At 38.2% G+C, this 25,260-nt stretch overlaps 1 protein-coding gene and 1 long non-coding RNA gene across 7 annotated transcripts; one reads left to right on the top strand and one right to left on the bottom strand.

The window, feature by feature from the left end:
• Positions 1 to 8,024: 8,024 nt before the first annotated feature.
• Positions 8,025 to 19,159, bottom strand: LOC131254712 (uncharacterized). 6 transcript variants are annotated; one of them, XR_009175814.1, is made up of 9 exons: positions 18,638 to 19,159; positions 17,013 to 17,138; positions 14,547 to 14,647; positions 12,190 to 12,296; positions 9,392 to 9,556; positions 9,176 to 9,301; positions 8,834 to 8,941; positions 8,670 to 8,732; positions 8,025 to 8,197 (listed from the first exon to the last, which is right to left on the bottom strand). It is a non-coding gene; the product is annotated as an uncharacterized LOC131254712 (long non-coding RNA). The 6 variants fall into 6 exon arrangements; XR_009175815.1 differs by lacking the exon at positions 14,547 to 14,647 and adding an exon at positions 17,615 to 17,662 and having other exon boundaries at positions 8,026 to 8,197; XR_009175816.1 differs by lacking the exon at positions 14,547 to 14,647 and having other exon boundaries at positions 8,027 to 8,197; positions 9,170 to 9,301.
• A 1,221-nt stretch (positions 19,160 to 20,380) lies between these two features.
• Positions 20,381 to 24,725, top strand: LOC131254711 (uncharacterized). Its single transcript, XM_058255420.1, has 5 exons — positions 20,381 to 20,790; positions 22,299 to 22,380; positions 22,512 to 22,565; positions 22,854 to 22,927; positions 23,174 to 24,725. The coding sequence occupies exons 1-4, from the start codon at positions 20,686 to 20,688 to the stop codon at positions 22,865 to 22,867; spliced, it is 255 nt and encodes an 84-aa protein (XP_058111403.1). The 5' UTR covers positions 20,381 to 20,685; the 3' UTR covers positions 22,868 to 22,927; positions 23,174 to 24,725.
• The last annotated feature ends 535 nt before the right edge of the window (positions 24,726 to 25,260 follow it).

Here is a 25,260-nt window from a genome sequence, read left to right as displayed (position 1 = left end):
ATCAGATGATTGCTCCTCTGAGTGTTAGTGGGGTGGTCCTTGATGCTCCTGAAGCTAGCAAACTTCTGAGTGCAGTTGCAATCGCCTTATCAAATCGTGGCAGGTATATTTAAATTTCTCATAGGCATATTCAAATTACATGGACTGGGCTGCTTCTAATTAAGGTAGAGCTACACAATCCTTGTAACAACCAATACCATTATATCCTTGATTTTTTATATTTATGTGAGACTTTTGTGTGTGCCTGTGTGCATGTGCATGCCTATGTATGTATGCATACTCGGATTTTGACATCTCTCAGCACTCAGCTCCCCCATTGTACTTTCACCTTTTTTTTTTTGGTTTAATTTTCTTTTTTACGAAAATTTACTTCTACCCCTTGTTCCATACAAAGATTACCATTCTTTCCTTGGTCTACTGTCAGATCTTCCCTATTTGAAGCAGAAAGTGTTGCTTTGTAGGCATCCTTACTTGAGGAAGTTCTTGTCTATCGCATGGTTTAAAATGATCTGATAGATACTAGATTTTCAACACTACTAAACTAATTTATCACCAATAGGCCACTAGACTCGAGAAACTTGATGACGCAACGCAACCAATGATTTCTCTTACATATATTCTGATATGTGCCACCCACATGTATATTTTCAGCCTTTTAAGCCACATGTATATTTTCAGCCTTTCAGGCCACATGTTCATAAGGTATGTCCCACCTAGATGAAGGGAAAACACAAATGTTTGCCTGATCCTAAAGTTCAATTGGGCCGAGTAGATGTGGAGCCATGTTTGGTTTATCCAGGCCATGTTTGGTTTACTGATCTTTCTTTCTTTCTTTCCTTCCATTTTTCCCTTGCAGTCTGATTTTTTTTCTTTTTTTTTTTTCTTTTTTGCTTTTCGTTTGTTAGATGGACCTGAAGTTCCTAAGGAATTAGAATGAATTTTAAACTATAGGATTGTTTTTTATCTTAGGTGCAAATAGCCATTAAGATGTGGCACATGGAATAGTTCAATTAAGCATGCAGTGCACACGTTTGCTTACAGCTTAAGTAGTTAGAAAAGTTATGGAGCACAACCGATCTGAACGTGGCCAAATCTGATTCGACTCAGTTTTCCTGACTAAGTCGGACTCGGATCAGTTAAGGCCAGCATGAGTTAGGATCGGATCAAGTCAGATGACCCTAACTTGGTCCCGGATCGGACCGAATTCGAGTCAGGCCATGCACAACTCGGACCAAGTCGAGTTAGACCCAATCCAAGTCGACTCGATCCGATGCCTAGCTCTACATGTAATATCGAGTTGTATATCGAGTTGTATAGGTATTTATTAGGTTTTGTCACGTAATTGACAAAGAGGGAGATTGAAAGTGCCCTAGATTATCAATTAGCATAAATTAAGAGTCTTAGAGTAAAGTGAGCCCCAAAGAAGAACCAATATTGAAGACTCAAAGGTTTGAAGTAATCTAATTCAAGACAAGGTAAGAAAGACTTAAGACCTCATCAAACCCTATACCAAACATATCTTATACTTAGCCAATAATATCTAGGAAAACCTATTTTTAAGTATACTAAAAAGACAAGAGGGTTGATGTCTGAGTTAAAATAAATAAATAAAAACCTCTAAAAACAGACATTTTCGATGGCATCGAAGGCGGCTTGATGGAATCGAGCTTGAGCACAAAACCGTCGAGCAAGAAATTAAGGAAAAAATGGATTTTTATGATGGCATTGAACTTAACTTCGATAACATCGAACTTAGCTACAATGACATCAAAGAAATGCTCAAACGGTCCAGTAAGAAATCGATGAAATTCTGGATTATTTTGATGGCCTCGAAGTAGCCTTCAATGGTATCGAACATAAATTTAATGACATTGAAAAAGAGCACAAACTGTCCAACAGGAAAACAAATTAAATCTGGATTTTTGAGATGTCATTGAAGCTTCCTTCAATGACATCAAAATTGGAACCTAAACTGTCCAGCAACCTCAAGTCATAAAATTGGATTTTTGCGATGGCAATGAGCCATCCTTCGATGGAATTGAAGGACCTCTTCGATGACATCGAAGGCCACTTGATGGCATCATCAGATGTTCAGAAACTATCTAGCAAGATTTTCCATTTTAAAGTTGATTTTAGTAATGACATCGAAGGATGTTTGATGACATCGAAGGTCATTTCGATGACATCGAAGACCCATCGATTGCATCAAACCTGACAGTTTTCTGCCTGGTTTTTTACCGTTGGAAATCTTTTCTATATTTTTGTTTGAAGTTTCCCTTGGTAATTTAGTGAGTTGTTGGGAGAGCTTTGTAAGAGTTAATACCCATCTTCTCAAGCTCTCTTTCCTTATGAAGTTCATCATTTAATCATTGTCTTAAAGGCAATCATTGGAATATTTAAAGCTTGGATTGAACAATGAACTCCAGCATTCATTAATACTCTAACAACCACTTTTATTGGCAAAAATGTTTGCTAACAAGCATTAAATGCTCAGTCATGGCGATCCTTAACTAGTTCTTAAAAATCTATCAATATATAGTTAGGATTCATCAAGTCATTGACCCAACAATCTCGATATCTTCAACAAAGCATCATCATCCAATTGCGCTACAAGGGAGCTGAAGATCCTTCATCATCCAAGAAGATCTTCATCAACATGCTTAATAGAGCTTACTTACTTTTAGGTAAGTAGTAAGAGTCATTGTGTTTGGAAACCATTCCTTATGTAGGATTGGGTTTCAAAGTTTGAACTTTCAAACTCGACAAGTCCTTGTGTAGGCCTCCGATGGGAGATTATGTTTTGTAGTCCTTGTGTAGGACTTGATATGACCTTGTGTAGGCTATCGATGGATGGAAAATGTTAACATTGTGTAGGTTGTGAAGGTTTGTGGTGAACCTCATTTAAAACCATCTAAATAGTGAAATATGACACACTTTAAGAGAGAGTGGGTCAGCCTGGAGTGAAGTAGGCACATACCGAACCACTACACATCGTGTGCATTGTGGTGAATGATTTAAATCCTTATTTGTGATGTTTAGGTGAATACTAGACTCTGTTTATTTTCTGCAACAAACATATTTGTCAAAATGCTTAAATGATGTATTTCACTAAATAGACTATGTTTATGCACTTATTCTCATTTAGATTTATTTACTTATGTATCTAAAAGCTAGTGCATGTTAATAATTTAAATAAATTTTGAAAAGTCATATTCACCTCCCTCTAGGATATTAGACATATCTTCAAGCTTCGCTTGTACCGGAAAAACCATAATTTCACATGAGCCCAAATATCACACTAAATAAAAACCTCAAATGGCCCACCTTATATGAAATAGTGGTGGCTGGCAATGCCCATTGTTAACACCTTTATGCGGCCACCATAGTTTCTTTCCAGCATCCACTTTTGTAACAACCTTGGATTTTTTTCTGTGCTAATCTTTCCTTAAGTAGTTGTTTTGGGGTAATTAGCGCTTTACTCGATTGCTTGTGAAATTCGCATCAATCACTTTAAATAGTGAGCGCTATGTTACTCTGAAATCTGGGATCCATCGCTAAGTCCAGTTGTTCTGGGAAATTTTTGGAAGATCTGGATCGGACCTGGACCGCGCGTCGAAAGTCCAATGGCGATGATCTTAGGCTGTTGCGGTCACCGAGTTGGGCTTGACCATCTCCTCAAAAATCAAGTCCATGTGATGTTCTGGGTCGATTTGTTTGAGCTCGGAGTGAAGAGTGTGAGAACGGTTGGAATTTAGTAAGCTTTTTATGAAATCTGAGTCGTGTCGCTTGCGCGACGATTTTAAGCTATGTGACTGTTGGATTCTGACCCAATTTCACCCTCTGATCAGGATAGTTGGCCCAGGCATATCCCAGTGCTGGTGGACCTGATCGAGATTCCGTGACCGTTGAATTGAGTGTGGTCCGCCACGGCTGATCTGAAGAGCCGGTCGGTATGAAAACTCAGCTTGACCTAGATCCATGATCAAAGAGCTTAAGTCCGACCTTTCGTGGTTATAGGCCCACCAGAAGTGCTTCGTTGGATCGAGAAAGGCTTACTTTGGTTATAACCTAAGTATACCTTGACCCTGGGGTTATTTCCATCATTTTAAGGCCTATATATAGTCCTTAAACCCTAGCTCTCTTTTCCATACGATTTTCTCTAACCCTAGCTTGGAAAGAGAGTGGAAAAGAGAGAGAAAGTGAGAGAGATAAGTTGGTGAATCATCTTGGATTCTTCCTTGTTCTTCTTCATCTTTGAATCTTCGCTTTGAATCATTCTTCTGACGATTCTGAGTTCCTTTTGGGGTAAGTTAACCTAACCCTAACCTGTGTTAGAGCTTAGATTAGTTTTGGAGTTGTTGTATCTCATTTCTATCCTTGTTTTAGGGTATTCTATCGCCGTTGACGAAGACAACTCGTCTAAATCAGTTCGATGGTTCTTTCTTTGCTTAAGGTGCGGACTTTAAGTGTATAGGTTATGGTTTTCAAGGCTTTCAATCCCAGTTAGTGGTTTATTCTTGTTATGGATGAGATTTCACATGTCAAATGTTATGTTTACATTGTTTTCCTGATATACATGTGCTATATTGAGATTTGTGTATTCTATGTGTATTTATAAAGTACCGTATACGTATAAAATATGCACCTGTGGTTGCCATGATTATTTGTCATGTATGTATGCTAGATGCATGTATGATGACTCCTTGGTAAAAGGAATTGTCTAAATGCATATATTTCCACATACGTCATGTATGTTGTTTCCATGTATGCTAAGTGTTTGTAGAAATGCATGAATGATCTAAGTGTAACTTATTACACCTATTGCGGGCATTGAGAAGTGATTCTCAATACTCCTATTGATGCGCATGATTTCCTTTATGCAGTTACATTCCAAGTTATTTAAATTCAAGCATCTCCTATGCTTACATTTATGTTAAGTTGATATTCTTCATATGAGTATGTACCATGATTTGAGTGGTTGTTCCATTACTGTTTTACATTCCATATGATTATCTGTAGTAGTGTAAGATGTTTGGGACTATGCCTTAGTCCAGGAAATCGGTAATTGACCCTATATTCGTGGTTGAGGTTGCTTTCGCCACGTAGGATGTATTAGACGAACCCGAGTCGTATTAGAGTTGTCGGCAGTGGTTTGGCCACGTGGAGTGTTTGCGCACTCTATGTCGTTCAATTCAACGTGCGCTCGTGCTAGTCGAGTTCGTCTAGTAACCCGATTGTACGTTGTATGTTAACCACGTATGGACGCTATTTTTTGAATCTAGGATACCGAACTTACTAGTGAAATCCTGTTAACTATGGTACTTGATCCACTAAGACTCATGAGCCGGACATGGTGGTATGGGACACCGTGGTCGAGCTGTCGGCCTACGCTGGGGTGACGAGCCTCCCCGTAGTGACCAGTGAGTAACTAAACTCGTGAGCCGATTATGGTGGTATGGGACACTATATTCGTGCTGTCGGCCTACATTGATTGGTGACGAGCCCTTTGTAGTGACCTTGAGCATACCTGGATACCTCAAGGAGGTGACGAGCCGAATTGTGGTAGTACGGGCATGAAAGGCGTGCATTGATTGGTGACGAGCCCTTTGCTACGACCTCAAATATATGATCGTATGAGATGTCTAGGATTGACGACCCTAGTATGGATTACTGTTTGGATGGTGATATGAGGAAGGTATCTTAGCTTCCCAATCCTGCTGTATGAATTGGACTAATAACAACTTGGTAATCATATCCATGCACCGCATTTGCATGTGCTTTGTAGATGTGGAGCACTTTGAGGCGATGTCATGCGTAACGTAAGATGAAGACGCTGAGGGTGTACGCGTGAGGGCACACATCATTTCGCATACATCCTTGCATTAACAAGAGTACTTAGGATTTATTTAATTGTCTTGCTTTATCATTACTGTTTGATTGAACTGATAACATGTTAACCAGTGCCTTATTGTTCCACTGAGTTGATCACTCACTCCCACGTTTCTGGGGCGGTGTTACACACCCACCAGACTCTGTCTTAGGCTCTGATGTTGCAGATGTGGATGCGACTTCTGAGGCAGAGCGGGAGCTGGATGACGACGAGGCTGCCTTCTCCTATATGCAGTTTTCAGACGGGTTCTAGCGAGCCTCGGTCTGATGCGCGGGATTTCTAGGATTATTTTGGGGATTGAAATGATGTAACTTGATACTTAAATTTTGTTAAACAACACTTTCATACGATCTGGCTTGTATGTGTAATTCAGGGATTTACACTTGTACGCATATTTTACTATAAGTCTTCCGCTTGCTTTATTCACTTATCCCTGAATCATATCTGTGTTTTTGCTTAATCTATTTCATGTTTTATGCACTAATATAGTCAACATACATCCTTCATTAAATATGTTGCATAAGTGATGTTTTGGAACTCGGGAGCTGAGTTATGCTCGACCCCCAAATTTCAGGGCGTTACAACTTTGTGTATAAATTCCTCCATGTCTAGATAAAGCTTAAGCCAAAATAGCATGCAAAATGACAACTCTAAGTAGGCCACCGTATAAGAAAGTGGTGGGTGACCATGCCACTAAATTAACACCACCAACACTACCAGAAAACAGGGCAAAGGCTACGGATAAAAACCGTAGCTAAAGGTCTATGGCTACAGTTAAGATCCGTAGCATGACCGTAGCCATTGATGCCATAGCCATAGGTCTAGAAGCTATGGCTACGGATACAATCCGTAGCCATAGAAATATTGGATACGGATTAAATCCATAGCCATTGCTTCTGTAGCGTTAAAGTATTTACACCTACAGATTATATCTGTAGCTAAAAGTTGACCAAGAACCGTAGCAATAGGCCTAAATTAGCAACAACTACAGTTTTCAGATACAAGGCTACGATTAATATCCGTAGCTAATTAAACTATAGGTACGGGTTAAATCCATAGCAATATTCCTTGTAGCAAAAATTATATACAGCTACGGATTTTAGCTGTAGCTAAAAGTAGAATGAGAACCGTAGCAAAAAGCTACATTTAGTAAGAGCTACGGGTTTCAACAAAGGGCTACGGTTAATAACCGTAGCTAATGCCTATTGTTAATAAAAAATTTAATTAGTTATGGCAGCTCTTACCATTGTAGTACACCCTGATAACTCATATAAGCTAATATAGATAAATACTTCATGGCTAAATCATTCATTCATTCTATCAAACAAAATCATTCATTCATTTGATCAAACAAAATCATTCATAAATCATTTAATCATTCAATCAAACACAATCATTCATTTCCATTCACAAAAGTATAATGCCAACATAATAGTTATATGTCTATTTAAAGTTCTCATTAACAGCAAGATCCAATGCCTTCTCGCAGCCAAATAGCTTCTCAACAATCGCAAGTGAAAACTCCATGGATGTACATCTGCTGGTTATCAATTTGCAATCAACTAACACCCTATTATCAGCTTCGCTTTGATTCGAAAGCTTATTGCACATGGATGATCATATACCTATTTGATCTTAAGGAGAATCAATGTTATACGCTGCCAATCGTTCTTTCAGCTCGAGCACCTCATCATCTTCCTCTTCACTATCAACAGTAGTCGGTATTTTCTGCTGAAAGACCCAAACCAAAAAGGCAATGAGAAGTCCACAAAACAGGGAGATACTTGGGAAATAAGAAGTTTCGGGATTTACAAGCACACCTTTCTAGCAGGAGCCTTCTTCGAAGCTCCCCTGCCTTTGGGTTTTTCCCCCTCAGAAACATGTCCTACGGAGAGAAAAAGATAACATGCATTGAGATGAATGAAATCTTCAAGATGGGAAAAAAAATGGTAACTGACAATCCACCCATTTCGGGTTTCAATTTTTGTCTGCTGATTGGCATGTACGTTCAAACATGCCAATCGGGTTTCAATTTTTGTGCTACCGATTGGCGTGTATGTCCAAACACTGGCTTACTGACAAAGATGATTTTTAATTCATCAGAAAAGAATGATGCCTACCAGTTTCAGCTATAGTACTAACTGATGCAACAGATTCAACAACAGTATCTGCTTCATTGGCTTTCTTGGTGTTGTTTTTTCTTGGGTTCTTTCCAACTTGTCAAGAAGCCTTAGCGAGAGGCTTGCCTGCCCTGCCCTCCATCTGTCCTGTCACCTCCTCCACCTGGGCTTCTTCCTTCTCATGCTCCTGCATTGATTGAAAATCAAACAAGAAAGACCCAAAAAAAAAAGAAGAAGGAAAGTCATGTCCTCAAAATTGGGATGAGACGACATCTATAAAAATCAGCCACATCTATTTTATGGCTGATGCAAACAGAAGTTTAGCATACAATTGCTGATTGAATGAAGCAAATGAGATCCCTGAAGCCAACAAAATATTAATCAGCCCAGTCTTAAGGCACTCAGCAGCAGATGGGATGTACTCTACACAAATATGTATTGAGATATTCCTGTCTCACTCTATCGGTTCAAACCAAAAATTTAGGAAGAAGGAATCTAGCTTATAGTTTCTGTTTTCTACACCAATGCCAACTTAAAGCGGGGAGCTTCAGCCAAAAGCTTCATACCAACCATTACTGGGAGTCACATCCAAACAACCCCCTACATATAACAAATAAAGTACATTTAAGAAGAGGAAAGTAGGAGAATGATGAGAAGACCTCATCTATGCTCTTTGCAGTTAGAAGTCTATTGTGCATCACATGCCAATTGGGTTCAAGAACCTACGAATGGCGTATAAGGAATTATTGCAATGAACAAAAGAACTTTGGTTCCAAAAAATGACAATAAAATGATATGCCATTGAAAATAAGACAGAGCTTACCTCAAATGTTAAATAATGTAAAAGGCTATTAATAAATTTAAGCATGCTGCGGCAAAGCACTGAAGAGCAGGAGATGGCTGTTCCCAATTTGTTAAAAGCATGAACCCCCTGTAAATGTATCAGTAATTTAGAAAGCAATCAAAACCCACCTAGGAGAAATTAGTACTTGTAGAGTGCAAATGACCCTCTACGAGTGACAAACAGAAGCACCTTCACATGCAAGAGTAGCATATGCACAAGATCCGACAATTCATTTGTAAGTGTTTGGCACTTAAGATGCACGGCTGCATGTAACACTCCTTGCCACCTAAACATGTCTACATGAAATAAATATACACATACTTGATGGACTTGCCATGCTCCACAAAGTTGGCGGTTGACGTGTTTACAATGAAACAGGAATCGAAAAATCAACTGATACTTTGTCAAGGCTTTTCTTGAAATCACAAGGGATAACGACCATTACACCTGTTCTTGTACCAAAATTTAATTACTAGAGAATATTCCCAGAGGATACTATGATTTAAAATGATAAAGGAATGCAAGAACATGACATACCTTGTAACTCAGAGAGAACGTTTCTAGGCCAGGGACACTTACTGGCTCTGTCTGATCATTACCATCAGAAACAGGCTTCTGAACTTCAGGAGTAGAAAGTAAATTTTTCATCCCATATTCCAAATCACTGAGAGTCCCCAATCTATTAAGCAAAGAAGATCTTTCCTGTGTGTATAATGGGAGGAAAGAAATATTAGGTTTGAGAAATCATACTTGCAAATCATCTACGAGCACCAATCACTAGTGCTCCACAAGTAACAATGCGGTATCCATCTGTGCTAACCAGTGTTCGAAATATCAATACTATCGGCCGATATATTGGCCGATATTATCGGTATCGCACCACTGCGAGACGATACACCCCCGATAACCACCGGAAGATACCAAAAAATTCAAAATCCCAATATCGGCCGATATATCGTCGATATCGCACGATATATCGACAATATGGCGAGATTTCCTCTCCATTATCGTCGGAGACAAATGCACGGACAGAAAATCGGATCCAGCTTGTGGAGAATAAAAAAAAAATTAATTAGAAAAAAAAGAAAAAGAAATCGGAGCGTACCTGGCTAGAGGTGGGCCACTCGACAGGTAAGTAGGATTGTCTGCAAATTTTCTTCAACTTCCCCCTTTCTTGGAGATTCCGGCGAGGAATCAGGCCGTGGTCGACATTTCTGGGTCACAGGAGAGAAATCTATCGACGTCCGAAGAAATCCAAGCGAAATCCGGAGAAATCCTCTCCGAAATGTCGAGAAATCACCGTGAGATATGCAAATTCCTGGATTTGGGCAAGATTTTAGGGAAGCCGGAACCCTCGCTGCGTCGAAAAACAAGGGCGTCCGAGCCCTCTTTCAATGATTTTGGGTCGGGTGGTGTACCGTACACCACCGAGTGTTACCGTCATCAAGTGTTGTGGGTCCCATCATAAGGCATGCGTTATATCCAAACTGTTCTTCCATTTGGACAGCTCGTTGTAAGGCTTGAGCCGAAAAATAAAACAGATCCAGAGAACAAGTGGACCACACCCCAAACAATAGACAATAGTGGGAGATTGAACGTCTACCATTGAAACCCTTTTGAGGTCAGAGAAGTTTTGGATAAATATGATATTTATTTTTCCTCTTCATCCAGCTTTGTGTGACCTCATTAACAGATTGGATGGAAAATAAAAGTCACGGTGGGCCGTACGAATGTTTTAACAGTGAGAATCACTGTCACACTACTATTTGTGGTGTGGTCCACTTGAGCTTTGGATATTAATTATTTTTTGGTTCATGATCTAAAATAATCTCTCCAAATGGTTGAACGGTGTGGATATAATAAATATATTATTGTGTGGCCATATAATATTAAATCTATCCAAAAGGAATCGGATTGGCTGGTGTACCACACGAGGACGCGGATTGCGTACTACCCCTGCCCGTCCCTAGCTCCGAACGGGCAGGTCTGTGGTCGGGCCCACCGTGATGTATCTATACATCCAAACCGTTAATCCCTTTTCTCATATTATTTTAAGATATGAGTACGAAAATGAGGCATATCCAACGCTCAAGTGGACCACACCAAATAATAAGCTTGGTTGCATTAAAATGCACTAAACATTAAATGTCAGTGGAATTAAATGCAAGGGTGATTTTGTAGGGCCCACCATAACGTTTATTTTCCATCCAATCTGTTCATGAAGTCACAAAGACATAAATTAAGAGGAAAAACAAATTTTATATTGATCCAAAAATTCCGTGAACCCTAAAGGGTTTCAATGGCAGACGTTTAATCCCTCCATTACTTTTTTCAGTGTGGTCCACTTGATCGTTAGATCTATCTTATTTTTTGTCTCAAGTGGACTATGCTCAAGGAAACAATGGTGGTTGAACACGGTACCATTAAAAACTTTTTAGGGTGCACCTTGATTTTCCCTATATTTTATTAGGCACTTAATTTATTGATAACTTCACGTAAGTTTGAATGAAGAGAAAAAACAATTATCAGCTTGATCTAACCTTTGTGGCCCACTAATGGTCAATCATCATTGTTTCCTATGGTACGGTCCACTTGATTATTGGATCTGCTTCATTTTTTTTTTTTGAATAATGTCCTAAAATGATATGAAAAAACGGATGGATGGGGTGGATAGTGAATATAGTTGTCATAGTTCAATCACACAGCGCATATCTTAGTACAATATATAAAGGAAACCTATTATGACCATTTCTTTTTTCAGATTTTATGATTTAAAAGTGTGTATTAGGGTCTTTTAAAATAATCCCTGAAGTTTCATTGAAAAAATCAACAATTATCTTAATGTTTCCCCATGTTTCCCAAAAGTGCGATAAATTATGCGATACAAACGATATATCCCATGCGATAACCGATACGTATCTGTATCCCAAGGGTGCGATACATTGTGCGATACCGATATTTCGAACACTGGTGCTAACCAGGCCCGTTCATCTTAGTACCGTCCACATGATGAACATGTCCTAGCCCAGAAGACATGCCAGACCATTCATCAGGTGGACAAACATGTACAGTGAGTGTGAACATTTGGTTATACCATTTTAACTTCCCGTCTCTTTATACAAGGGTGGCCTACATGATGAGTGGGCTACCCAAACTTTTCAGCTATGACACATACAAACTGGGGTTGCTTGATTGATGAACCTAATTTCAAACACAAGCCACAATGGCTTGCATCGATCGTATCAATCAGCATTTGCAGCATGTGTCTGCAGGTAACACTCATTCAATTCCCACCAACTCTATATTAATGCAAGCTGATAAAAGGAGTCACTTACCACACAACATGTCAGTTCCTCGTGACAAGGATCTGCTGCTGCAGCTGTGGTCCGCAAAGCAAGGTCTAGAAGAGACTGTACTCTTACAAAAATGAACATTGACAAACCTGCACATATTACAAAAATGAACATTGACAAGCCTGCACATATTACAAAAATAAATAAATTGGGACTGCATCACATCAAGGAAAGCCCTTCAAAATGTACCATAAAACAATAACAAAACTACCGCAGTACCTTGTTACGACAAAAATATTCATGGCCAATTACAAAAGCAATGGTTCTTTCTATACACAATTATTGAATCACCTCCCTTGATCATGACACACTTTTTTTTCTTATTTTTTTAGAGGAATATATCATTAGAAAGAAAGCACAGTCCAAAGCTAACTCAGAGGCATTGCACATCTCACATGCATAAATCAGTCTACCACTAAGAAAGTCGCCCAGAAAACAGAATGATGTAAGATTAAAATCAATTTAACTGAGGCATATCAACCAACATCAAGTTGAAGGGGATTCGGTATTTATGCTTTTCCTCAGTATGATTAGAGGTACTTTCATGCTTCCAAGGAGCTTCAAGCTACTTTTGTAATTTGAAGAAACTAAGGAGCGCTGAGTGATTTCAGATGTTGCTGTTGCATCCAATAATATAAACTCCGAAACATCATAATGAGCTTCTTTTTCCCAATAGTTGAGCTATATGACCTCTATATGACTTTATGTACATGGCCTTAGGAAGGTTTCAAGAGTGGGTCAATATCAAAATCGTAGACAGTTAGGATGAAACACATATATAATCGTGGGCCTCATAAACACATATATAATTGTGGGCCTCATAGAGCACAGTCGGGATCTAGTTCATTTTGGCAGAACTTAAGACTCAATCCACATGTTAATCGGTGGCACCCACCACGTTTCCTATGTAAATCTACTCTGCCTGATAAAATATCAGATAAAGTTCACGTGGTGGGGCCTTTGTGAGTTTTAAAACAAGTATGTTCACTTCTTGATGGTGAGATATAACTGATTAACGGGTCTGATGAAAGATATACCCTAGTTTGGGTCATGCCATGGGCAGCCTGTAAGGGAGTAGCCCCAATGTTATACACTAAAAAAGAAAAAGATTTTCTACAGTCTATTTGAAGGCAATGACCATATGGCTAGGATCATTGAATCTGTGCATACTTCCAGAAATCATTAATCCACATTGGGGAAAGTACATGGACGTAACCAATTGAAACATAATCCTGCCAAATGTGTTATCCCAAAGATGGCTATACCATCTTCTAGCACCCTTGAGTTATCTCCCTCTTAAAAATTATATCAATAAAGAGAAAGCATAAATAAAAAAGACTCTCCCTATTAAAAAAATATCAATGGTGAGAAAGCATATAAATAAAGAAATAAATAAAAGTCAGAATTTTTTTTTTAATCCATAATAAACTTAATCTGTGCTTTTTACAATCCTCCTTAATCTGAATATGGCTTCAAATCATCTCGATAAACTCCAAAACTCCGAAATAAACTTCCTAAACTGCAATGGAAATAAAAAAAAATTGAAAATATCAGTTTCTCAACAAAAACTGAAAGGAGAAAGAATTTCACAAATGTTACCAAGTACCAAAGGCATTATCTTCTTCTTCTTTTTTCTTTTTTTTCTTTTTTTTTTTCAATTTCTCCATTTTTCCTCCTAATCCAAGAACTATACCAAGAAAGATCTCTGCAATTAAAGAAAATTGAAAAAATAAATTAATATTCAAAAGATCTAAATCATCAAACCACCAAAAAAAACAAAGATTAAGACAATGTTGTGTTTACTAAAATCCAAAATGTAACCTGTAGACTTGCAAATAGGGGCAAGCCCAACTTACCAAAGCACACAAAACATATATATGGGTAGAAGCAACTGCACTTTTACCCAACATTTTAAAGTTTTTTTAATGGCAATCTAATGGCAACATAACTTTTATTGAAGAAAAGAACAAAGCTGAAATGGCTCTACATGCCAGATAAAGGTGGATGATGAGAGATCATCCAAAGAGGAGGACTGAATAAGGCCCCACAAAGGAACAAACCTTTTCACATCCATACAGCCACTAAGCTCAAATTTTTAGTTTTTTAATTGATTGAATTTCTTCTTAAGCTTGATAGAAGTATGTTTTTATCCCTTAATATTTGTTAATTTGAGCTGATTGAACTGATTTGTTTAAGTTCTGAAGGCTTCCATGAATTGGCGTGAGTGTGTAAAAAAAAAAATGTATGAGGGCTTTTGGAGGCCCTTACTGCTACAATACGTTGTGGGAGGGTTTTAAAGTCAATGCATCAATGCTTAAATAAAGTTAATCACTATATACTGTTGTTGCAGTCATGAAGTAGCATGCATCGGGAGACCATTCGCTTATAACAGAGCATTCTGCCTTCCAAGCAACTTTTTCTCAGAATAGTCCCAAAAAGCCTAAAAAACAGAATTAATATACAATAACAAAGGAAAAGAAAAACATTAAGCTGAGTTGCAGGGGTACCACCAACACATGACACATTAAAAGTTACATGTGAAATTGATACATGGATATGGCAAATACTAGCACAGGACATTTATTTGGCACATAAATTAATGTAAGATCCCTGGGAGGGCTAAAGCCAAGATTCATTAAGAACAAACTTACAAGTTTGGTAGAGAATGAGATGAACAAGAGATTGGTAAACTTCAACACTGCAGGTTTATTATCTTTATCCTTAATATTCTAGTAGACTGACATATTAGTGGATCTGTTCAGAAAGAAGGTACTTGCAAAGGAAAAGAAATTCAATGCTATCTACCACTTCTTTGCCTATCAGGCCTGGCGTTCTTTACTGTTGAAGTTTGACTGTGACTATGCTTATGTATGTTCTAAACAATAGCAGCCTTATTTCCTTTCCCAGTTATATTGATGATCTGTGCATGATTAAGAATCAAATTTGTGCAGGTTATTGGGCACATCTGCTATCACATTCTAGCTGCTAGTTTGAATGGATACATGGTAGCAGAGACCAACCTGAAAAATCCTGTGAACAAGTGGCGATATGGTTCCACTCTAATTACTGTATGTTCTCTGTTCTATTTAATTAGATCAAAATGCTCGTTAGTTCTGATTTCTTCAAGGAAATGTCAGAGATTGTTCCCTGCAGGAAAAAAAAGAAGGAGAAATTGGAAGTTTCATACGAATGGAATCCGCTTACCTTTTACCTGAACAGGAAAAAATGGAAACAGAACCAAAATCACTATCTGTTTGAAGATATTGTCTAGCATATTAAAATACACATCCAACTCTAGTGGGAGTAAGAAACAAAACCAAAATCCAGTCTCAGCTACCATTCAAAACAGGGCATCGCCAAGTGTTAGGAAGTCAAAATCTATGTTGAGATTCATCTATCCTATCAAGGAACAAAGAAATAGATATTTTTGTTGAACTAGCACTCCGGAATAAAACCTTTTGTCTACATTTACATCTGAGGATGACAAAATGTTCTCACATCTTATTTGTGATGAAAATCAATTTAGTTTGAACTGAATAACCATTCAGACCCTTAAACAGACAAAATATCAAGTCCTATGAAAAAGGAAACATGTAATAGTAATACCCATTTTGTTATGTAATAGATTTTAGAACACGCCTACATGCAGGTTTTGATGCAGACAAAATCATCCATATGCAAGGATGGTTCATGAGGAACCTAAAGTTTAAGAAAAGCATTATTAATGATAAGACAAGGCAAAACATCTAGCACAGTAAAACATTGTTGGGGCAAGGAAACATGCTCTTTTATAATCATTTAGAAAAATAATAAGTGCATATATATACACCAGTTGTAAACTTGATATATTTAAAATTTGGGAATTGGATTTGAGTCTAAAATCCTTCATGTATCAAATCTAAGAGTTGTTAAGTTGGCATGGTGTAATTTGACCATGATCACTCAGGACAATAATCAAGCCAATCTGGTCATCCGGTGGGACACAAGTGTAAATCGAATCAGAAAATGGGAACTCTTATTTAAATCATGAGCTGTTTTCATGTAGGGTGTTCGCCTGATGAGCAACAGACCTGATTTGCGTGCCAGGTGATCTTCATGGTGGAGCATACATAACGTAAAACATGGATTGAATGTCCTACACACATGGGACATAAGTGTCGGAAAAGGTTGCAAGCAACATTTCAGTTGAAGATGATGAGTCCTCATCTAACATTATTTAGCCTGGCTATATATTTAAGAGTGAAAGTTCTTCAGTTTATGCATAAAGAGCTCAGGCTTGATATTACAGATAGAATTTTATATAGAGTCAAAGACACATTGGTGAAGTGTCGTTACACATAGAAACCCTTCTTCCTTCTTTTTTTTTTCAAAGATAATGAGATTGTATTAAAAAGGAGAGGGAACAAAGGAGGCAGCTGCTGAGATAGCAGCGAAGCCAAAGAAAAGGAAAACAGAAAAACTAAAGGCCTAGAAACAAAAGATCCACATCCTTAAGCCCATGAACATTAACGACCCATGTTCCTAACCCTTCTTCCTTGAGTAAAATTTCTTTGAAAAAAGAAGGGAAGGTGCAATGACAAACTTACCACCAGATGTTCCTAACCTATTTGTTGATCAAGTGGGCCACAATCCAAAGAAATACATATTTTAGAGGAATGAAACTAATGGTTTAAATTCAAGATGGATGGGTTGCCTATCCAAGGATTGAAATGGCATTTTTTTAGGATATAACACATACATCAATCCATCACTAGCCTAAAAATAGAAAACTTGATAATCAACATTCCACATTTAATCTATCTTACCGGACAGAATCATCCACCACGGGGCCGCTACATGAGTGATTTTAGCAGGATCTTCCAACCATTCATCTATTGTCCCGCCATGAAGCATGCCTATAGCTCAAAAGTCACAGTTTCCGAATTGTTGCGCTGCATTTGTCCAAAAAAAAAAAGGGCCAAATTTACATCAATCAGCATACCTAAGGACCATTCAATCACTGATCTTTTGGAGTGCAACCAAAGCTTTGTATGGGTAACATATCATATATGCCAATGTACCAAAAAAAAAGAAAAAAAAGAAGTGTAGGCAAAAGTCTTGGGTTCTGGTCAATAAATTTGCATTTCATGTTCAGTAATGTAAGCCATAATGAAGCTAACCAAAACATGACTGTCAATGTAACAATATTCAAGCTCCTACTACTAGTGCTGATAGGTGTCAAGTTCCTTTGATGTCTCCTTCAAATGAAGAATCTACAAAGAGGGCCTGTTTGTTTGGTTTACCATTTCCTATGATAAATACTGGTAAATGACTAATAATTATGAAAAATTATATGGTATAATATCCTTATCAGGACATTGAAGAAGTGCAAGAAGTATACAAGGGCTTTTTTTCCTAGACCACAGACTACTCGAATAGCCTTGGATCGAACTTCATCTTGTGAATGAACAACACACTGACATTCAAAACACAAATAAGTAAGTTTTAACTACGGATAATGTGTCATTATGGGAGAAAAGGGGCATTTATTTTGTGAAGAAGTTTTGCGGTCCATATCTCTGCAATCCACCTCACCACCTAGTTAGGATTTCGTACATGGAAAAATCCATTAAACATGTAAATCTAAGTAGTAAATCTAATATTAATCTCAAGACATCTTATGATTGTTATCGAAATTGTAATAAGTCTATAAAAGAAGCCCAAGTGCTTTGCTAGCAATGAGCATGAAAGAGGCAACTTAGTAAAGGCCATGTATCTCTAATGGCCTTCCACTGATAATAGTAGCTGTGATAGGTAGCAGCCTACTAAGGGCCATATATCTCTTTTTCTTTTTGTTCTTTTCTCAATTTCACACTTAATTTTGACAACAACTAAAGAAAGAGCCCTATATACCATCTATTTGGACATGTAAATGACATGCAATAGAAAGCATCAAAAGCAAAAACCATGATCCAAATATCGAATCAACCGCATGATCGTAACCATCCACACCAATGGATCTCTTTATAGGATCAATTCAACTTAACAGCCATGGCCCACCAAATTGACGGTCTGGATCAATCCATAAATGGCTATACACCAACATTCTGGTTTATAATCTATACACAATCACTCTCATGATATGAAGAAATTAAGTGACACCAAAGACTGCAAAAGGGAGAGAAATGATATTTACACACCCACTTTTCGATGCACATACACCTTTTTGTTTTACTTATACGAAAAGCAAACTACAAAAAAATAGACTATTCGAATAACAAAAGTAGAAAAGGGGGTGTGTGCATAAAAAAAGTGAGGGTGAGATAATGAAAAGTATAGAGACAGAGATGGTCATAGAGAGAGACGATGCAGCAAAAACTAATGAAATAAATGAAATGATAAGCAAATGTAAAATGGTAAAAAGATTGGAAGTTGAGGGGTTTATTTGGACCTGAGCAGGTGCGGCCATCTAAACTGGATGTGGCTTGACAATGCGTGTATCATTTGCAGGAAGCTTTGAGAGTGCGAGTTTCAGAGATGAAGAAAATGCAATTTCTTGCTTGAAATTGAATATATCTTACAGAGAGAGAGAGAGAGAGGTTCATCTTCAAAAAACCTTCCCAGTGTCATATCCCAATCCATACATACGATCGCATATGAATGCAGATCATCTCTTCCTGACCTTATAAATCTCCCTCTCCAATCCAGTACTTCAGCTCCTTGATTCTCTCGGTGAGCCTTTTTTCTCAATTTTTTTGGTTTTGTTTTCAAACCCTAGGGTTTCGATTTCTAAAACTCCCGATCCGAAGCCCCGCATTGTTTTTGCTCAGATTTTTCCTATGTTCTAAGAGAGAGGATGGGGAGCAGTGAGAGAGGATTGGGGGTGGAGAGGGAGAGTGGCAGAGAGAGGATCGGGGCTGGAGAGAGAGAGAGAGAGAGAGAGAGAGAGAGTGGCGAGAGGGGGGAGGGGGAAGAATGGGGGCGGGCAGAGAGAGAGAGAGTGAAAGAGGGTTTTTTTTTTGAGTAACCATAATCTTTCAATCGCCCGTGGCCACACGAACCGTCGACGATGATTGGAAAAAAAAAGGGTCAACAATGCTGTTGTTTCTTGTAGTGAAAAGGGGTGGAGGAGATTGAGAGAAAGAGAGGGACGGACGTGAGAGGTGGAGGGAAATGAATGTTTCATGAGGGGGGGAAAAGAAAAAGGCAGTGCAGTTTTCAGCTTTTTTACCTGCTACGATTTTTAACCGTAGCTAAAAGCCAATATGACCGTAGCCATTGAACAATTCGTAACAGGCCCTCACCGTTCACATTTGACGGGATCTGTACGGACGTCCTTGTCAAGGGCTTTGTGGGGTCCATCTTGATGCAATCGATATACCTACTCCGTCCATTAATTTTGTAATTTTTTTATATGGAAAGAACCTAACATCTAGGAAAATCAAAGGTGTAATTGAACCACACCATCGATCAATGGATTAATCTCCACTCTTTCCTATCGTGTGGTCCACTTGTGCTTTCGATCTACTTCCTTTTTTGGGTTCTTGCCCTAAAATACTCTTAAAAAATAGATAGACATATTAGATGGAGTGCACACATTTTAATGGGCCTCGTAGAGTCCCTTATGAGGTATCCAAGGTTGTATGTACATCTGGCGGAGTTAGCTTTTAGCTACGGTTTGGACAGTTTTAGCTACGATTTTAAGCCATAGCAAATGAGCTACGGTTTATAGCCGTAGCAGAAAACCAGAATAGTCCATAGCCTTTGGTCATTTTTTGGCAGTGCAAGGGACCCACCACAATGTCTTTGCAGCATACATTCCATCCATTAGTTTTTCCATGTCCAAATAAGGCCCGGGCTCAAATAGTAAGCAGAATAATAACTCAAGTAGGCCACCCCACAAAAATAGTGGTGGGTGACCGTGCCCATTACAATGCCTTTGTGACATCAACTCTCAACTTTATAGGTTAGTTTTACCATGTACCTAAAATAGAAAATTAGGTGGTAAACCACTCAAAAGGACATAATGGAGCATGTTAATTCCCATCGTTCACTACAAGAATAAGGGGAAAAACTGACGCAGGAGATTATCCTCTACCGGCGCTAGGTAGTGACGGGCGCTGGCAAGCCTATGCTATTAAAAAAAACCCAGCAGCTCCTCGCCCAACTCTCTCACTCTCCCAACCCTGAGTCTCTCTCTCTCTCTCTCTCTCTCTCTCTCTCTCTCTCTCTCTCTCTCTCTCTCGCCCCCTAGCAGCTCCTCGCTCGATAATCCCCAAAACCCTTTTCTCCCTCTCACTCTCCACATCTCCCTCTCCTTCTATCTCTCTCGATCTCCCTCTCCCTCCAAGTGCACCCCAAAACCCTCCTCTATCTCTCTCGATCTCCCTATCTCTCTCGATCTGCATCTCCGTCTCCTCTTGATCTCCCTATCTCTCTCAATCTCTATCTCTCTCTCAATCTCTATCTCTCTCTCGATCTATCTCTCCCTCTACAACAATGACGTATCGTCTCCAGCAACGGCGCATCCTCTCTAACATCATCAGAACCACTCTAAGTGTGGCCAGCAGCCCCCGCCCTTCACCTTGTCCCCGGCCATTTCTGGTAAACAATGGGACCAATGATCTAGATGGTCTGGGTTTTTATAGATGTATGCCATTTATACAATGGATGCAGATATAGAATAGTCTTGCCATTCATCATTTGTTGTGAATGTTTAAGGTGTGCACAACATGTGTTTGATGAAATGTCTCTATTTTAACAATTTTTATGTTTTTTTTCTCACAACAATCTTCAACTTAAGGCCAACCTTTTCAACAGCCAAGATGGCATACACGCATGATAGGTTGTCCATGGGCAACTAAACGGATATCATCCTTTTCGTCCATTGAGGTTGATCAAAATAGCTCCATCTCTGGTCCTTACTCATGATGGGACAGATGAACTTACATAAAAATTCCAAGTAAGAAAATCAGGACCAAAGGATTCTTGTTTTAAATGTAGGTGCCACTCTTCTTGTTTGGAAATTGTTTGATATTTTCAGAATCAGTTAAAGAGAGCTTCTATTGTATGAGTTAGGAAAACAAGAGATTTTGAAAAGATGTTCTGCTTTAAGGGTGTAAGCTTCTGAGTGCAGCTAACTCCATTGCTGACAAGAAGTCATCTCTTCGAATAGCCTGTCTATTTTGTTATTCATGGGCCAAATTTGGAATAGGATCTGTTTGGATTGGTGGAAAATGGGATACAACAACAATGGAAAGAATACCGTCACCTGATGTGATGGTTCCAGTGGTTTTCAAAAATCAGTTTTCTTTTCCCATGACTTCCTCAGTAAGGGGACATTTCCTTTTGCTCTCCATGGTAATGTGAAATGGAATTTTTTATCTTTTGCCAATAAAACAATCTTTATGTAATAAAAAAGATGAAGTTAGTAGATGGGTTCTCTCAAGTTCTCTTCATTTTCTCTTTCACCATGTATATGCATCTCTATGCAACATGCTTGGTGTGTATTAACAAGTATAAAAATGATTGTACATTCCTATCACTACAACAAAAGGGGGATTAGTCGGCACTTTCGGAGTCGCATTGTACTAGCGTTGAGCAAAACAGGGCGCTGCTAAACGAGGTGTATAAATACAAAAAAAAGGTGCATTTGAGTAGTTTTGTTCTATGATTTCAGTGTTAATCACAGTCAGTTTCAGAGCATTATTGGTAGCTGATTTTTGTTTTGCTACTACTCAACGGTTAATTGATTATATAGCTTCATGGTTGTTTGAGTAGTTTTGTTCTATGATTAACTCATCTGAACATTCTAGATTTATAGTTTTAACGATTAATTGATTTGTGATGTGCATTTGTTTATTCATGTTTAGGAATGGCTTTTTATTGCATAATAAAAATACTATTCAAAACTAGATGGAAACATGAACTTGTTGGGGTTATGATTCTATATGATGACTTCATGCTATCAATCTTTCTTTTGCCATTGCCAACTTCGCAATTGTTGAGTTTTCATCATTTTATATCGAGACTAATACTCCAGTCATTCATATTTGAATTAGTAATGTTCCATCAGTTTTTGTTCTTCTTTGAAATGCCAATGTTTATTGTAGGAGAAACAAGAAGTTATCATCGAAAAGGCTGTTCGAAATAAACACAAATGTGTCACAATTGTGAAAGGCCTTGAACTCTTTGGTGAGCAATGTCCATTGTCCACTGCAATTCTTTTTCATTTTTAGTTCAAAAGTTTGATGGATTCGCTTTGTTTGCTAAAAGTTTCTAATTTTGTTTTATAACTCCACATGATGCATGGCTTATTGTTTCAGGTGTTAAACTGAGCGAGGCTTCAAAGAAGCTTGGAAAAAAATTTGCAAGGGTGGGTTTGTTGCCAACCTTTCTATATAAAAAAAAAATCATTAACATTACCTAATGATGATGATTGTGATTTCTCGCCATTTCCTCCTGTAATATAATGGATTGGATCTTGTACCAATTGTGCCATGCTGTCACTTGTACATGAGCTTTACTACACACATGTGTGGCTTAGCAAATCTATGTTTTTCATTTTATTTTTTATTTTTTGGCTTAGAATGACGTGTTCAAAAACATCAGTGTAGTAGTATCTATGCCTGTAACTGAGCCATTTTCTCTTTATGTGCTTTGCTCAGGTATTTGCACTTGACATTCTTACCTCCTATTGCACATCGTATCATAAAGGCCGAGGCCCCTCACTTACATTAAGGTAATTTTTTTCTTATTCCCTAGTTTTAAGCTCTTTTTTTTCCCTCTTGGGATTGCCAGCTTGGGAGAACACCTAACCATGGATTGTATGGCCTACCTGGAACTATCATTTATAATGAGAAAATTTACAAAGATATCACACTTGGAACTATCATTTAGTATTGTTTATGCAATAGATGAGAAAATTTACAAAGACCTTTGGAGTCTATGCTTTGGTTTTTATGGTTTGATCCATTTTTGGTTTTAGGACATCAATTTTCACTATTAGGTGGATTTCTGTAGAAATGTTTGCCTTTGTGATTTTTGATGCTCATTTAATGGTAATGAGTAAAATGCTTCCAAGAAACATTCCACAGGTGTGCAAGACTTATCTTGGTTATGGCGTTCATGAAGTAATTCAACAAGATAGGTACTTGTGTTCTCAGTACTTTTAGTTGTGCAGATTAAACATTTCTCCAGTTATTTTGGCTTGGGGTACTTAATATATCTTCGCTAAAACCATTCTGTGTAGATTAAAGAGGTGATGGGCTGTCTTGTTTCACCTTTCCAAGGCACATTTATTTAAGAGAAATTCTTAGATGGCTTCTTGCTAATAAAAGTATTGACTCTCAATTGAAATGATGAGCCAAACCTCATGTAATGTGAACATGTCAATTTTAGATTTCTTCTCTCCCTCTCTATGCTTGAAAGAATGGGATTTTGGTTCAAATGCATAAGATGGACATTGGAATCATTGGTGTTCTTTGATATTTTTTTCCTTTTCTACTCTGGCTTGTTTTTGTGTAACTCATGATCTAGGGTGCTTTTAACTTTCTCATACACATTCATTCATCTATCCACGTGCACATTCTATTCAATATAGAGAAATTAATCAACCCTGTCTATTTGGTTCTTGATCCATGGTCCACCTCCTAGTATCCCCTAAAGCATGACCGCAGTGAAACATTTTAGAGCATGGTGATGTAACACTTTTAACTTCTGGGTTTTTAGGTCATTGTACCGTCAACTGCCAGATTGGGATGACAATGAGCCATTTCACATGGATCCAACACCTCTTCATATGGGACAGCATCTGCACTGCACAGGTCATGCACCAACCTAGCAAAGTTCCCTACTTATTAGGCCTTGATTCTCATGACCTATTGCAGCTGGCAATGCAGAATTTCTAAGTTTGCCATTTGAGAGTCTTGTGTATGTTGCCAAATTGGATAAATCACGAGGAACACATGCAAGACCCAGTCATTGGAATCCATAAGTTAATCATGCACCAAGCTAGCAAAGTTCCTTTCTGCTTGCTTAATAGTCTGCCCAGTTTTGAAACTTTTGAGGTGGGAGATAATTTTATACCATGTAAGTATTCATATGAGGTTTTCAATGATTTTTTGGAACTACATTCATTACTTTATCTTTGTGCTCTTGTAAATTCATTACTTTTTATAGTAGTTTAAGCTTGTCTATGCATGTATATTTATTTTGTCCAGCCAGGTGATATGCACTGCTAACATCCACACCTTCATGTGGACTTTAACACATCCACACTTTCACATGGCACATTGATGCATACTGTCCACTTGTACTATACCACTATTGGAAAGCCATGTTACAAAAATCACTCTGATTGTATGATTTAACCATTCCTCTCCTTTTCCTAGCTCATTTGAGTGATGGCTTCACACACTGTTGATCATTGCCAAAGCCGGCCACACGATGAGGTAGAGAGTTGGTCATCCATTTGTCTTTCTTCATAGCAACAACCGATCATTCTCTATTATAAGGGAACCTAAAAACGAACAAGATCAGGAGCACATATATTCCATATCAAGGGTGCTGGAGAGCAGAGTATGGAGAGCAGAGTATTGAAACGTGGTTCTGTCTTTTTAAACAAGGTAATTCCTAGAGTCATTTGTTTCTTATTCCATAGGTGTCATGTGTTGTGGACTGGATTAATAGAAAATGTATATTGCATCTTTATTTTTCTCCCTCCTATGAGAATGGGTTTGGTAATGGTGGCAATAGTCTATTTCAACCGATTATGCTTTTCCGTGAACTTGATCATCATTCATGAAAATGATAACCTCATGAAGTTTTTAATTTCTACAAGTTTACTGTTCATGCGCATTGGCAGCCATCTAATGCTGCCACATCTGTGTTGAGGGTTAAATATTATATATTAGACCCCATTTATTAGCTGGATTTACGAGCATGATACTGTTTAACGCTTTATTTTTAATCATATTGTGATGCAAGGTGAATCTACGAGCCTGGACCGAAAAGGGTGCTTAAAGCATGGATTTAATGCTCTGATGACACCAGAGCATGGGATAGACTCCAGAG

This window comes from Magnolia sinica, chromosome 9 (assembly GCF_029962835.1).
Source record: "Magnolia sinica isolate HGM2019 chromosome 9, MsV1, whole genome shotgun sequence".
Lineage (NCBI taxonomy): Eukaryota > Viridiplantae > Streptophyta > Magnoliopsida > Magnoliales > Magnoliaceae > Magnolia > Magnolia sinica.
This window is presented reverse-complemented; position numbering and strand designations above follow the sequence as displayed.